The 15,147-nt window shown below is 36.7% G+C and overlaps 1 protein-coding gene across 1 annotated transcript in view; it reads right to left on the bottom strand.

The window, feature by feature from the left end:
- Window positions 1–15,147, bottom strand: part of UTRN (utrophin) — a 499,864-nt gene that overhangs the window by 35,847 nt on the left and 448,870 nt on the right. The window contains exon 67 of the mRNA XM_060168281.1: window positions 2,445–2,581. Coding sequence (XP_060024264.1) covers window positions 2,445–2,581 — 137 coding nt within the window. The remainder of the gene's footprint in view (window positions 1–2,444; window positions 2,582–15,147) is intronic.

Genomic DNA, 15,147 nt, shown 5'->3' on the forward strand with positions numbered 1-15,147 from the left:
TGAAATCAAGAAAACACTCCCATTTACCATTGCAACAAAAAGAATAAAATATCTAGGAATAAACCTACCTAAGGAGACAAAAGACCTGTATGCAGAAAATTATAAGACACTGATGAAAGAAATTAAAGATGATATAAATAGATGGAGAGATATACCATGTTCTTGGATTGGAAGAATCAACATTGTGAAAATGACTCTACTACCCAAAGCAATCTATAGATTCAATGCAATCCCTATCAAACTACCACTGGCATTTTTCACAGAACTAGAACAAAAAATTTCACAATTTGTATGGAAACACAAAAGACCCCGAATAGCCAAAGCAATCTTGAGAACGAAAGAAGGAACTGGAGGAATCAGGCTCCCTGACTTCAGACTATACTACAAAGCTACAGTTATCAAGACGGTATGGTACTGGCACAAAAACAGAAAGATAGATCAATGGAACAGGATAGAAAGCCCAGAGATAAACCCATGCACATATGGACACCTTATCTTTGATAAAGGTGGCAGTAATGTACAATGGAGAAAGGACAGCCTCTTCAATAAGTGGTGCTGGGAAAACTGGACAGGTACATGTAAAAGTATGAGATTAGATCACTCCCTAACACCATACACAAAAATGAGCTCAAAATGGATTAAAGACCTAAATGTAAGGCCAGAAACTATCAAACTCTTAGAGGAAAACATAGGCAGAACACTCTATGACATAAATCAAAGCAAGATCCTTTCTGACCCACCTCCTAGAGTAATGGGAATAAAAACAAAAATAAACAAATGGGACCTAATGAAACTTCAAAGCTTTTGCACAGCAAAGGAAACCATAAACAAGACCAAAAGACAACCCTCAGAATGGGAGAAAATATTTGCAAATGAAGCAACCGACAAAGGATTAATCTCCAAAATTTACAAGCAGCTCATGCAGCTCAATAACAAGAAAACAAACAACCCAATCCAAAAATGGGCAGAAGACCTAAATAGACATTTCTCCAAAGAAGATATACAGACTGCCAACAAACACATGAAAGAATGCTCAACATCACTAATCATTAGAGAAATGCAAATCAAAACTACAATGAGATATCATCTCACACCAGTCAGAATGGCCATCATCAAAAAATCTAGAAACAATAAATGCTGGAGAGGGTGTGGAGAAAAGGGAACCCTCTTACACTGTTGGTGGGAATGTAAATTGATACAGCCACTGTGGAGAACAGTATGGAGGTTCCTTAAAAAGCTACAAATAGAACTACCATATGACCCAGCAATCCCACTACTGGGCATATACCCTGAGAAAACCATAATTCAAAAAGAGACATGTACCAAAATGTTCATTGCAGCTCTATTTACAATAGCCCGGAGATGGAAACAACCTAAGTGCCCGTCATCGGATGAATGGATAAAGAAGATGTGGCACATATATACAATGGAATATTACTCAGCCATAAAAAGAAACGAAATTGAGCTATTTGTAATGAGGTGGATAGACCTAGAGTCTGTCATACAGAGTGAAGTAAGTCAGAAAGAGAGAGACAAATACCGTATGCTAACACATATATATGGAATTTAAGAAAAAAAAATGTCATGAAAAACCTAGGGGTAAAGCAGGAATAAGACGCAGACCTCTTAGAGAACGGACTTGAGGTTATGGGGGGGGGAAGGGTGAGCTGTGACAGGGCGAGAGAGAGTCATGGGCATATACACACTAACAACGCAGTAAGGTAGATAGCTAGTGGGAAGCAGCCGCATGGCACAGGGATATTGGCTCGGTGCTTTGTGACAGCCTGGAGGGGTGGGATGGGGAGGGTGGGAGGGAGGGAGACGCAATAGGGAAGACATATGGGAACATATGTTTATGTATGACTGATTCACTTTGTTATAAAGCAGAAACTAACACACCATTGTAAAGCAATTATACCCCAATAAAGATGTAAATAAATAAATAAATAAATAAAATTAAAAAAAAAAAGTGATTCAAAGATTTAAAATCATATTTATTTTGATCTTGATGTATAATTGTTTAGTAATTTAAAATTTGCTCTTGCATTTCTTCTGGCTCACTTTAAAATTTCTTTTTCTTTTCATTTCAGGCTATAAATTGCTATTCTCTGCTTTATAATCCCAAAGTAATTTTGTTACTTGAAGCTTTGTTTCATTTATGTTTGTAAACTCAAATTATACACTTTTAAGAAATTTTGTCTATTTCATGTTTAGGAACACAGGCAAAATTAAACCTGGAAGTTTTGCTGTACCATCAAAAGCAAACAGTCAAAATTCATGTTGTGAAGACTGATTCCAAGTTTATTTTACCTCTTTTAAAATGAAACATTTTACCAAAACACAAATTCTTTTTTGGTATCAGATTTCTCTTTTGTCACTAACATAAAAGTAGCAGATATAAGAGCATATACAAATACAAGTTTTACTAGTAAAATTAAACTTACGTCTCTAAGTTGTCACCTTCAAGAACTGTCTGGACAGGCAGGTAGCCAAGCCGAGGATGTTTGGCAAAGTATTTCTTCGATCTGAACTTATTCTTCAGCACCTTTGTGAAGTCCCGTACATCTTCCCCAGATGTTGTCTATGAGGTTGAAAAAATTACACTTTTCTCATTAAAATGGAAGGAAGGAGACAACTATCTACAATCAAATTAGAGTAGATGTAAACTGATGCAATTACATGACCACAGTTTCAGTAGCTTTATGTATTTTTGGAATAGCGCACAAGGTCATAACACATGGCACTCAGGACTCATCATTAAATATATCCAGCAATTAGTTTACAATTTTAAATTTTCTGTTGAGCATAAACCATAAGTAGATAATTTCCCCAATATGTTACAAATCGGGCCTAAAAGTAAAATTAGTTTTGGCAATCTTATTGGTTGATTCCTTTCACTAAAAAAGCTGCAATATGTTACTAAACATTTGGTGATGATGAAGTATTCTGGATATTATATGGTTTTAACTAAGGTGAATAAATCAGGCTGAGCTATATATACAGCCTGTACAAGTCAACATACATTGTAATCTAGAAAAGAGAAATACACAAGAGAGAAAGTGCAGGGCCACACTGGTTCTCTGTATTGCAAGAAATAGTCAGATTCTTGTTTTTTCCAACCATACAAATATATAATTATTCGACATGGACTAAATTACTAATGGCCATATAAAATGTGACTTTTTAAAGAAGCATTTCAAGATGACTAGTTACTAATCATTTAGGGTGAGGTGGGCTGAAATCTACCCCAACTCCCAAGCCCTCATCCACTCAATGAACTGTTCTCTGAGCCCCAGCTTTCTACTCTGTATCATCAATTCTAGTTTTTTTTTGGAATATGTTAAACAGACATCAACTTTAGTCCTTCTGAAAGTGTATTTAAAATATGGATGTGTGCAGAACTGAACTGAAACCTTGGTCATCTGACTCCTAGCTGGCTATCCCTTCTACAGCTGGACAGACCTCACGCCAACCTCTTTACAAAGCAAAACCAGAGGACTTTTCTATGATAACAAACTGAGTACTAAATATATTGACTTACCTGCCACCTGCTTCCCTCCAGGCCTTGCACCCTCCCCAGTCTGTCTTTTCCCTCATGACAAGCATGCCCAAGACTCATGCAAACTTGTTTTGCAAAAAGAAGTTTAACAAACTTGTTTTGCAAATAGAAGTTTTAATTATTTTTTAAAACAACTGAATTGAGTCAACGCTTATGTGGTTTTGTTACTTTCTATTTGCTCCCATTCCACCTAAATATGTCTTCTTCTAGTAAACAGTTAAGGAAACTTTTGATTCTCTAAGCTTGCAGAGCAGAGAGAAAACATAAATCAGCCCAAGCTATTTATATGTCTATCTTTGCTTTATTTAAAAGGATATGTATAGCAAGCAAAGCCCACAGTATCAGTAGGCCTTGCTATTAGACCCACAATGTCAAATCTTTTCCTGAATAACAAAGAAAAAACTATATAATACCTGCAGTTATATAGATACAGACCCTCCCAAATATAAAGTGTAGAAAATGAGCTATTAACGGGGGAAAAAAAAAATCCAAGGCACTCTGTAGAGGAAAAAGGGTTGCTATAAGAGGATGGTTTGGGGGTATTAAAATCTAACCAGGCAGAACAGGAGAAAGAAGCAGAACACAGTTGGGAGTAAAGAAGGCAATATTTAGAGACACAATGCCTGCTACAGAGAATAAAGCCAAAAGGATATATCACTACTATAAAGGACATTTGGACTTTTAGTAATGGGTATCACAACCACAGATCATTAAGTTTATACATATGTTTATCCTGAATGTTTTGGTAAAGAGACAAAAAAAGGAAGAAGCTTTCCATGACAGAAATACAAAAAGAAGGCCCCATGCAATAATAAGCATTTATGACCCAATTTATTTCTATGTCTGTCCTTAACACACTGATAATATACAAGGAGATAAAGAAGTAACGGCCTCCAGCTTTTACTTGGTCCATTTCCATCTGGCAATAAGAAGGTTTTTATTGCTCGGGCCAGTGATTTTCAAGCCATATCCAGGTCTTTAACTCAGGCAGCCCTGAGTGGGGTGGGTGGGAGAAAAGGCCAGGTGGGCAAGGCACCCGGCCACTTCCCCAGTCTGCCTCAGCCAGGACAGCGTACAATACAGTGGCCTTTAGTATACTCATGGCGTTGTGCAACCATCACCACGATCTAATTCCAGAACATCATCATCACCTCAAAACGAAAGAAAGCCTGTACCGATTAGCAATCATTCCCACCCCTCTCCCCACCCCCATCTCCTCCCCTCAGCCTCTGGCAACCACTAATCTACTTTCTGTTTCTGTGGATTTGTCCATTCTGGACATTTCTTATAAATGGGATCAAATAACATGTGGCCTTTTGTGACTGGCTTCTTTTACTTAGTATAATGTTCTTCTAGCTTATCTCTATTTTGGTTTCAATGTGAACTCTTGCTTGGGAAAAAAATGACACATCATTAAAAGTACAAGTCCAATTCCGCATTCTTTAGCTAAATACATTCAGGACAAGGAAGAACAAAGCAAAACCAACCGACCAACAAAAAACAAACAAAAAACACCTACCTGCCTCCCAAAAAGTTATAGCAAGGGTTTCAGATAATGCTCAAATTTGATATTTAGAAAAAATGAGTGCATTCCCATATACAGTGCTAATGAGGAAAAAAAACTACCACCAGCAGTTGTAATCTAAGGGCACTAAATTCACTAATGCCATAAACTTTATGCAATATTAAAATGAAAAGTGAAAAGTAATTCATCCCACAGGAATGTGATTCTTTAGCTGGGATAGAGCCAAGAAAGTGAATTATGCCTATTTTCTCACCAAAAAAGGTTAAAATAGGATATTCCCTGGCAGTCCAGCAGTGAGGACACTGCACTTCCAATGTTGGAGGTGCAGGTTCAATTCCTGGTCAGGGAAATAAGATCCTGCATGCCGTGTGGCGTGGCCAAAAAAAATGGCTTAAATATATTTGTACATATTTGATCTAATTTCCTATCTAATAACAGTACCTAATATTTCTCTGAAGGTGCTAGAGCAACAGTTTGGTAAAAAGCTAAACAGAGGACCACCCACCTAGCATAATGAATATCATCAAACTCAACTCTGTCTCCATGCTAGTATGGAGACAGAGTTAGTCTTGTTCTTTTTAAAGCAAACAACTATTGATATTATGATATGAAGATGAAATCGAAAGGATCATTCATTACTACAGAAATTATCCAGCATGTTAAGTTATCCATGCATTTCTCAAAAGACTAGGTTTTCACTTATTGCTGTAAGAAAAGAAATAAAAAGAACAAAAGACTTTGTAGATCTCATTAGATGTAACGAGGGTAATATATTAGCACAGAAGTCTCACCTTATAAATAGCTTTCCTTCAATCTTTTTTTTTTTTACTATCAAGGGCAGTGAGAGTACCATCTCTATTTTGACCCAAAAGGAAACTGACACTAAGGCTTTCAGGGATTCAGATTGACAAGGTCAGTAAGGCAAGAGCTGCTCTTGCAAACCTGGGTCTTTTCACCATATCAGAGCTATATACCTCTCCATGAAAAACGGAACAGTCCTAAGTTTTGTAAGAAAAAGAAGCCATAGCCATTGACTAAACTATTATTATAGTCTGAATTTTGCCTTTATTTTAAATAAAGTACTACTAAGATACCCTGTGGCTGAGTTTTACAAAATTTATATTGAAATGTCATTTTATAACTTTCAAATTGCATATATAAGAAATGTTCAGTGCAAGTACAATTAGAAAAAAAAATACACATGGAAGAGAAAGAGGAGAAAAATTAAAATTGCCAGCTCTTCTGTCACCCAGAGATAACCACTCTTCAAATGGTTGTAATTGGACTGTTTTATTTTTTAATCCTTTTTATTGCAAAATAAAACACAGATATATAAAACTATATACAACAGGCACCTGGCTTAATAAAATAAATTATATGGTGAATACCATCCAGTCAGGAAATTGAACTTTTTTTTTTGTGGTACGCGGGCCTCTCACTGCTGTGGCCTCTCCCGTTGCGGAGCACAGGCTCCGGACACGCAGGCTCAGCGGCCATGGCTCATGGGTCCAGCCACTCTGCGGCATGTGGGATCTTCCCGGACCGGGGCACGAACCCATGTCCCCTGCATCGGCAGGCAGACTCCCAACCACTGTACCACCAGGGAAGCCCAGGAAATTGAACTTTGTTGGACATTTGAGAAGCCTCATTCCAGTCATAACTGCTTCCCACCTCTCTAAAACCAGCATCCTCATTTTTACAATAACTTCCTTGTGTTTTAAAAATAGTTTCATCACTCCAATGTTTGTCTCTAGATAGTATAGTTTAGTCTAGCTCATTTTTAAAAATCTGATATATTTTAAGTCACTTTTAGTCTACCAGATTTCTTCTTCATACTTGCCATTTCATTACAATTTTTCTGTTGGAAACTCAGGCAATTCAACCTGTGAAGTTTTCAAGAGTAGAATTTTGCTGGTTGCATAGTTTTGGTGCAGTTTAGCATGTTCCTTTGGATATCCTGCAAATTGGCAGCTGGATCCAGAGAATGCATGAGACTCAGTGAGACTCACGTTTGCTCTTCTGGCAAGATTATCAGTGGTGTTTGGTAGGATTATAGGAGACACATGATGTGTGGTCATCTCTCTTACATAATCCTAGTAGCTTTCATGCTAAATGCCTATATCCATCCAATGAGGGCTTTAAAATGGTGATATTCTAATTCTACCATTCATTTTTAGTTGAAAAAAATTTTTAAGGACATCCCCCTCATCCATTTAGTCACTCAATAGTAAAGTTGATTCAGGAAAGGCAGGATTACATGTTTGATTTTTCACTTTTATTGACCAATTTTCCCTGTAATGAATTGGTTTCCTACCATCTTCCAAAGAAGACCAATTTTAAATTATTTTAAAATATCATTATGAATTCATACATTAACATATTTGATGAGTTTTGATCTATTGCAATTACTGTTGACCCTTGAGCAACACGGGTTTGAATGACGCGGGTCCACTCATACACAGATTGTTTTCACTAAATATGTACTATAGCACTACACAAACCGTGGATGTGAAGGGCCCACTGTAAAGGTTACGTGGATTTTCCACTCTCCAGGAGGTTGTTGCGTTCAAGGGTCAACTATATTATCATTATTGAAGCTCAAACTGTCCCATCTTTGGCCAGTAGGAGCCTCTTCCTTGTTGTCCCATTTAGTTTAAGTTCTACTGGTAACAATATAGTTAATGCTCTCCGTCAGTCAGTCCTCCAACATCTCCAACATCAGTCCGTAGGATGTTATGCTCTCCGTCAGTCAGTCCTCCAACATCTCCAACATCAGTCCGTTGGATGTTATGTCTCTAGTTACTTTGGTCTCTAACAAATTCCCCAAGAAGTGCTCATAGGACCAATATTACCTGAGCTCTTACATGTTGATGATGCATTTCCTGTGTCCTTTGCTAGTTACTAGAAAGTTGGTTTTTCTGGACATGAAATCCTTAGCTCATATATTTTTCCCTTGAGTTTCTTAAGTATGTTCCTCCATTTTCTTTTGGTATAAAGTATTGCAGTTAAAAAGTCTGATGGTTATTTAATTTTCTTTCCTTTTTAAGTCATTTTTTCCTTTTGTTTAAATGACCAAAGGATTTTTTTAAATTTTAAAGTCCATTAATTTTACCAGAATATGTCATAGTGCTGATCATTCTGAGTTAGTGTTCTCAGGCATAATATACTCTTTCAGTATACAGATTCACTTTTTCTTGTTCTTCTGGGTTTTTTTTTTTTTTGAGGGAGGAAAGATTTTCTTCAAAAAGATTTTTTTGGAAGTAGAATTGATTAGTTTTCCTTCTTTTTAAATTTTATTTTATTGTTTTATTTTTTATCTTTGGCCCCCCCATGAGGCATGCAGGATCTTAGTTCCCCAATCAGAGATCAAACCCACGCCCCCTGCAGTGGAAGCATGGAGTCTTAGCCACTGGACCGCCAGGGAAATCCCTTTAATTTTTATTTTTAGAATTTGTTCTACCTTATCTTGGGTTTCTTCTTCAGGGACTCATATTATCCATACTTCCAGTCCTTTTTTTTTGGCCTGTCTTCAGTATTTGTCATTTTCTCTTGAATCCCTTATCTTGCTTTCTTCACTTCTTTTTAAGTTTTAAGGTTTGCCTCTTATTCACCTTCTATTTCTTTTATGGTATTTATCTGCTCTGTTTATTAAGACTAAAATTAATTAGTCTTAATTTCTGAAATTATTTTTCTTTTATTTCTAACTCTTTCCTATGTTCTGTTACCCCAAAATATGCCAAAGGGGGCATATTGATTAGTTTAAATTAATTGAGAAACAGCCAGGGCAAGAACAGTCTGACCCTACGCTTTGTCCCCCTGAAAGCAGGAAATAATCTCCCACGTAAAAGGTACCCTCCCTGCGCCACGACACAGAGAAACATCCTTATGGCTAGAAATAGGGAATTCAAGGCTGAGAAACCTGTGGGAACCACAGGCCCCAAACCTGTGGGATTCTTCTGTAATTGGCAGCCAAGCCTAAGTTTCTTTGTCTTGTCAGTTCTTCACAAAGTTATTGGGTTTTTTTGCCTAAAAGGTACAAAACTGCCTGCTTTAGTCACTTCTTTGAGTCTCTCATATGCACAAAATTAAACTTTGATTTTTCTCTTGTTAGTCTGTCTCACGTCAATTTAATTATTAGACCAGTCAGAAGAACCTAGACGGGTAGAGGTAAATTTTTTCCTCCCCAACAATATGTAGCAAATTTTGTGACTGGTGGTGGTTTGTTACCATCTAGATTTATTTGGGGGATATCCCATTACCTAGTTTTGTTGTAAATATTATCCAGAGGTTTGGTTTTGCTGTCTGGATCTCTGTCTCTTTTTATGTAACTACTTTACAAATGGGAAGAAAATGGCAAAGGCAAAAGAGATTGAAAACTCTGAAGCCACTGCTACCACCATCTCCCCCAAATCCTTCTGGACTCATTTTTAACAAGCACATAAGAACTCTCACATCCAAATGAGGACTGTCCTTCAAATTGTCATTTTTGGAAATCTAATGAAGGTGACTCACTGTGAAAAACATTTAAAAACTGAACCTACACAGACAAGTGGGTATGTGAATACTTTAAAATATACTTTCCTCTGTTATGCTGCTATTAAGAAGCAGTGAGATAATAAAGAAAACTTATCTGGATAATGCTAAGTAGTTAGTTCTTGACTGGCTCCCCACCAACTTAGTACAAATCAATCATTTAAAAAGTGTTGCTGAATTATAAAATGTAGCCTGGCGTAAGTCTGTCCATGTAACTCTCTACCCAAATCCCAAAAAATCCTGTGTAAGCTGGTATGAGATGATTTTTCACTCTTGAGTTCTATTTTGCCAACCAAAGCTGGGGGTATTTTAAATTTTCCTCTGTTTTACTCCTTGATTGGGAACAAATACAGACTTCATATAGAGCAAAATTTAGAGTTAGAGGACTACAAATAAAAAAACAAAACCATATTCATTTTAAATCTCCTCAAAATTTCTTTGGTCAATTCATGACTTGGGATGGCACTATTACCTAATTCCTTAACAAATACTCCCAACATTAGAGTTTTAACTTAACTACAAATATGCATAAATTATAGACAGAGGAAAACAAGGAAGAACAAGGAGGAAAACCAAGATTACATAAGAAACAACACAGTCTTTGGCACATGAGCAGAATAATTATTATTTGTATCATGCGCAAATGCAAAAATCACTGTTGAACAATACCCTCATTAGCAGGAATTACGTCTTACATATAGAAGTCAATAGTCCCAAATGATAGATGCATACTTCTAAAAGAACATTTCATTATCACAGGGCTTATCTTAAAGACGTTCCAATAGTTTTTTAAAAATTGCAAAACAACCTCTCAGTTTTGCTTTAAGTTTCCTAGATTTCAACAAGTTGAAATTCAGACACACTGAATTCTATAGGTAGGATGAAATTAGTAAGATAAGCTCAGAGTCTTACCAGTTCTAATGGAAAAATATGAAACTAAAAAATTAGCATTAACAGAATCATCAAAGGGTCAAGAATAAGTAGTGAGTCATCCAAAGTAAAATGGATTTTGCTCAAATGTCACCTTAAAAGCTAACAACAGGGTTTCCCTGGTGGCACAGTGGTTAAGAATCCACCTGCCAATGCCGGGGACACGGGTTCGAGCCCTGGTCTGGGAAGATCCCGCATGCCACAGAGCAACTAGGCCCGTGCACCACAACTACTGAGCCTGCACTCTAGAGTCCGTGAGCCACGACTACTGAGCCTGTGTGCCACAACTACTAAAGCCCGCGTGCCCAGAGCCCATGCTCCACAACAAGAGAAGCCACCGCAATGAGAAGCCTGCGCACCGCAATGAAGAGTAGCCCCCACTCGCCGCAACCAGAGGAAAAAGACCCCGTGCAGCATCGAAGACCCAATACAGCCAAAAATAATAAAATAAAATAAAAAGATTTTAAAAAAAGCTAACAACAATGTAAATGCACTCAACTTACTGGGAAAATAATGTAAGTGGGCAAGAACCGAAAACCCACCTTAGGATGCTGAGATCAGAGAAAGAGCAATGAGGTTGCGCTTTCAGCATACTGGCAAACATCTCAAGTCTCATCTGAAGAAGTAAGACTGCCAGAAACAAACTACACTAACTCAATGGAGAGCTTTCCAAAGAATGAATCAGCATTTTCTATATTTGATGTTTATAGTCTTATTAATACATTGATGTTGGCAGGAGTGGAGAGGGGTGGACAAAACAACTATTTCTAGTATTTTCTTTTTGTTTTTGTTTGTTTCTTGCCAACCATATACAGTTGTAAAGAAGTTATTTCACTTTTAACTTTAAAAAGAAAACTTTTTCTATTTTTCCAGTAGAAAAATGATTTTCTACATTTTCTAAAAATACTGAAAGTATTAAATCTTGGGGTTTTTCTATTTTATTTCTTTTTTTATACAGCAGGTTCTTATTCGTTATCTACTTTATACATATTAGTGGATATATACCAATCCCAATCTCCCAATTCATCCTACCACCTCCCGCCCCGGCTTTCCCCCATTGGTGTCCATATGTTTGTTCTCTACAACTGTGTCTCTCTCTCTGCATTACAAACCGGTTCATCTGTACCATTTTTCTAAATTCCACATACATGCTTTAATGTACGACATTTGTTTTTCTCTTTCCGGCTTACTTCGCTCTGTGTGACAGTCTCTAGGTCCATCCACATCTCTGCAAATGACCTAATTTCGTTCCTTTTTATGGCTGAGTAATATTCCATTGGGTATATGTATGTATGTATGTGTGTGTGTGTGTATATATATATATATATATATATATATATATATATATATATACACACAACCCACATCTTCTTTATCCATTTGTCTCTCCATGGGCATTTAGGTTGCTTCCATGACCTGGCTATTGTAAATAGTGCTGCAATGAACATTGGGGTACATGTGTCTTTGAATTATGGTTTTCTCAGGGTATACACCCAATAGTGGGATTGCTGGGTCATGCGGTAATTCTATTTTTAGTTTTTTAAGGAACCTCCATACTGTTCTCCATAGTGGCTGTATCAATTTACATTCCCACCAACAGTGCAAGAGGGTTCCCTTTTCTCCACACCCTCTCCAGGATTTCTTGTTTGTAGATTTTCTGATGATGCCCATTCTAGCCTGTGTGAGGTGATACCTCATTGTAGTTTTGATTTCTCTAATGATTAGTGATGTTGAGCAGCTTTTCAGGTGCCTCTTGGCCATCTGTAAGTCTTCTTTGCAGAAATGTCTGTTTAGGTCTTCTGCCCATTTTTTGATTGGGTTGTTTGTTTTTAAAATATTAAGCTGCATGAGTTGTTTATATATTTTGGAGATTAATCCTTTGTCCATTGATTCCTTTGCAAATATTTTCTCCCATTCTGAGGGTTGTATTTTCATCTTGTTTATAGTTTCCTCTGTTGTGCAAAAGCTTTTAAGTTTCATTAGGTCTCATTTGTTTATTTTTGTTTTTATTTCCATTACTCTAGGAGGTGGCTCAGAAAAGATCTTGCTGTGATTTATGTCACAGAGTGTTCTTCCTATGTTTTCCTCTAAGAGTTTTATAGTGTCTGGCCTTACATTTAGGTCTTTAATACATTTTGAGTTTACTTTTGTGTATGGTGTAGGGAGTGTTCTAATTTCATTCTTTTACATGTAGCTGCCCAGTTTTCCCAGCACCACTTATTGAAGAGACTGTCTTTTCTCCATATATCCTCTCCTCCTTTGTCATAGATTAGTTGACCATAGGTGTGTGCATTTATCTCTGGGCTTTCTATCCTGTTCCATTGATCTATATTTCTGTGTTTGTGCCAGTACCATATTGTCTTGATTATTGTAGCTTTGTAGTATAGTCTGAAGTCAGGGAGTTTGACTCCTCCAGCTCCATTTTTTTCCCTCAAGATTGTTTTGGCTATTTGGGGTCTTTTGTGTCTCCATACAAATTTTAAGATTTTTTGTTCTAGTTCTGTAAAAAATGCCTTTGGTAATTTGATAGGGATTGCATTGAATCTGTAGATTGCTTTGGGTAGTACAGCCATTTTCACAATATTGATTGTTCCAATCCAAGAGCATGGTATATCCCCCCATCTGTTTGTGTCGTCTTTGATTTCTTTCATCCGTGTCTTATAGTTTTCTGGTCTTTTACCTCCTTAGGTAGGTTTATTCCTAGGTATTTTATTCTTTTTGTTGCCGTGGTGAATGGGATTGTTTCCTTAATTTCTCCTTCTGATCTATCGTTGTTAGTGTAGAGGAATGCAAGAGATTTCTGTACATTAATTCTGTATCCTGCAACTTTACCAAATTCACTGATTAGCTCTAGTAGTTTTCTGGTGGCATCTTTAGGATTATCTATGTATAGTATCATGTCATCCACAAACAGTGAGTTTTACTTCTTCTTTTCCAATCTGTATTCCTTTTATCTCTTTTCCTTCTCTTATTGCTGTGGCTAGGACTTCCAAAACTATGTTGAATAATAGTGGTGAGAGTGGACACCCTTGTTGTGTTCCTGATCTTAGAGGAAATGCTTTCAGTTTTTCACCACTGAGAATGTTGTTTGCTGTGGTTTGTCATATATGGCCTTTATTATGTTGAGGTAGGTTCCCTCTATGCCCACTTTCTGGAGAGTTTTTATCATAAGTCAGTGTTGAATTTTGTCAAAAGACTTTTCTGCATCTATTGAGATGATCATATGGTTTTTATTCTTTAATTTGTTAATATGGTGTATCACATTGATTGACTTGTATATATTCAAGAATCCTTGCATCCCTGGGATAAATCCCACTTGATCATGGTGTATGATCCTTTCAATGTGTTTGCTAATATTTTCTTGAGGATTTTTGCATCTATATTCATTAGTGATATTGGTCTGTAATTTTCCTTTTTTGTAGTATCTTTGGTTCTGTATCAGGGTGATTGTAGCCTCGTAGAATGAGTTTGGGAGTGTTCCTTCCTCTGCAATTTTTGGGAAGAGTTTGAGAAGGATGGGTGTTAGCTCTTCTCTAAATGTTTGATAGAATTCAACTGTGAAGCCATCTGGTCCTGGACTCTTGTTTGTTGGAAGATATTTAATCAGTTTCAATTTCATTACTTGTGATTGGTCTGTTCATATTTTCTATTTCTTCCTGGTTCAGTCTTGGAAGGTTGTACCTTTCTAAGAGTTCGTCCATTTCTTCCAGGTTGTCCATTTTTTTGGCACAGAGTTGCTTGTAGTAGTCTCTTATGATGCTTTGTATTTCTGCGGTATCCATTGTAACTTCTCCTTTTTCATTTTTAATTTTAGTTTTATTGCTCTTTGCTATTGTTTTCTTTGTTTCTGTTTCATTTATTTCTGCTCTGATCTTTATGATTTCTTTCCTTCTACTATGGGTTTTGTTTATTCTTCTTTCTCTAGTTCCTTTAGGTGTAAGGTTAGATTGTTTGAGATTTTTCTTGCTTCTTGAGGGAGGATTGTATTGCTATAAACCTCCCTCCTAAAACTGCTTTTGCTGCATCCCATAGGTTTTGGATTATCGTGTTTCTGTTGTCATTTGTCTGTAGGTATTTTCTGATTTCCTTTTTGATTTCTTCAGTGATCTCTTGGTTATTTAGTAACGTATTGTTTAGCCTCCATGTGTTTATGTTTTTTACTTTTTTTTTCCTTGTAATTGATTTCTAATCTCATGTTGTGGTCAGAAAAGATGCTTGATATGATTTCAATTTTCTTAAATTTACTGAGGCTTGATTTGTGACCCAAGATGTGATCTATCCTGGAGAGTGTTCCATGTGCACTTGAGAAGAAAGTGTAATCTCCTGTTTTAGGATGGAATGCCCTACAAATATCAATTAAATCTATCTGGTCTATTGTGTCATTTAAAGTTTGTGTTTCCTTATTAATTTCCTGTCTGGATGATCTGTCCATTGGTGTAACTGAGGTGTTAAAGTCTCCCACTATTATTGTGTTACTGTCGATTTTCTCTTTTATAGCTGTTAGCAGTTGCCTTATGTATTGAGGTGCTCCTATGTTGGGTGCACGTATGTTTATAATCGTTATATCTCCTTCTAGAATTGATCCCTTGATCATTATGTA

The sequence above is a fragment of the Lagenorhynchus albirostris genome, chromosome 12 (assembly GCF_949774975.1).
Source record: "Lagenorhynchus albirostris chromosome 12, mLagAlb1.1, whole genome shotgun sequence".
Classification (NCBI taxonomy): domain Eukaryota; kingdom Metazoa; phylum Chordata; class Mammalia; order Artiodactyla; family Delphinidae; genus Lagenorhynchus; species Lagenorhynchus albirostris.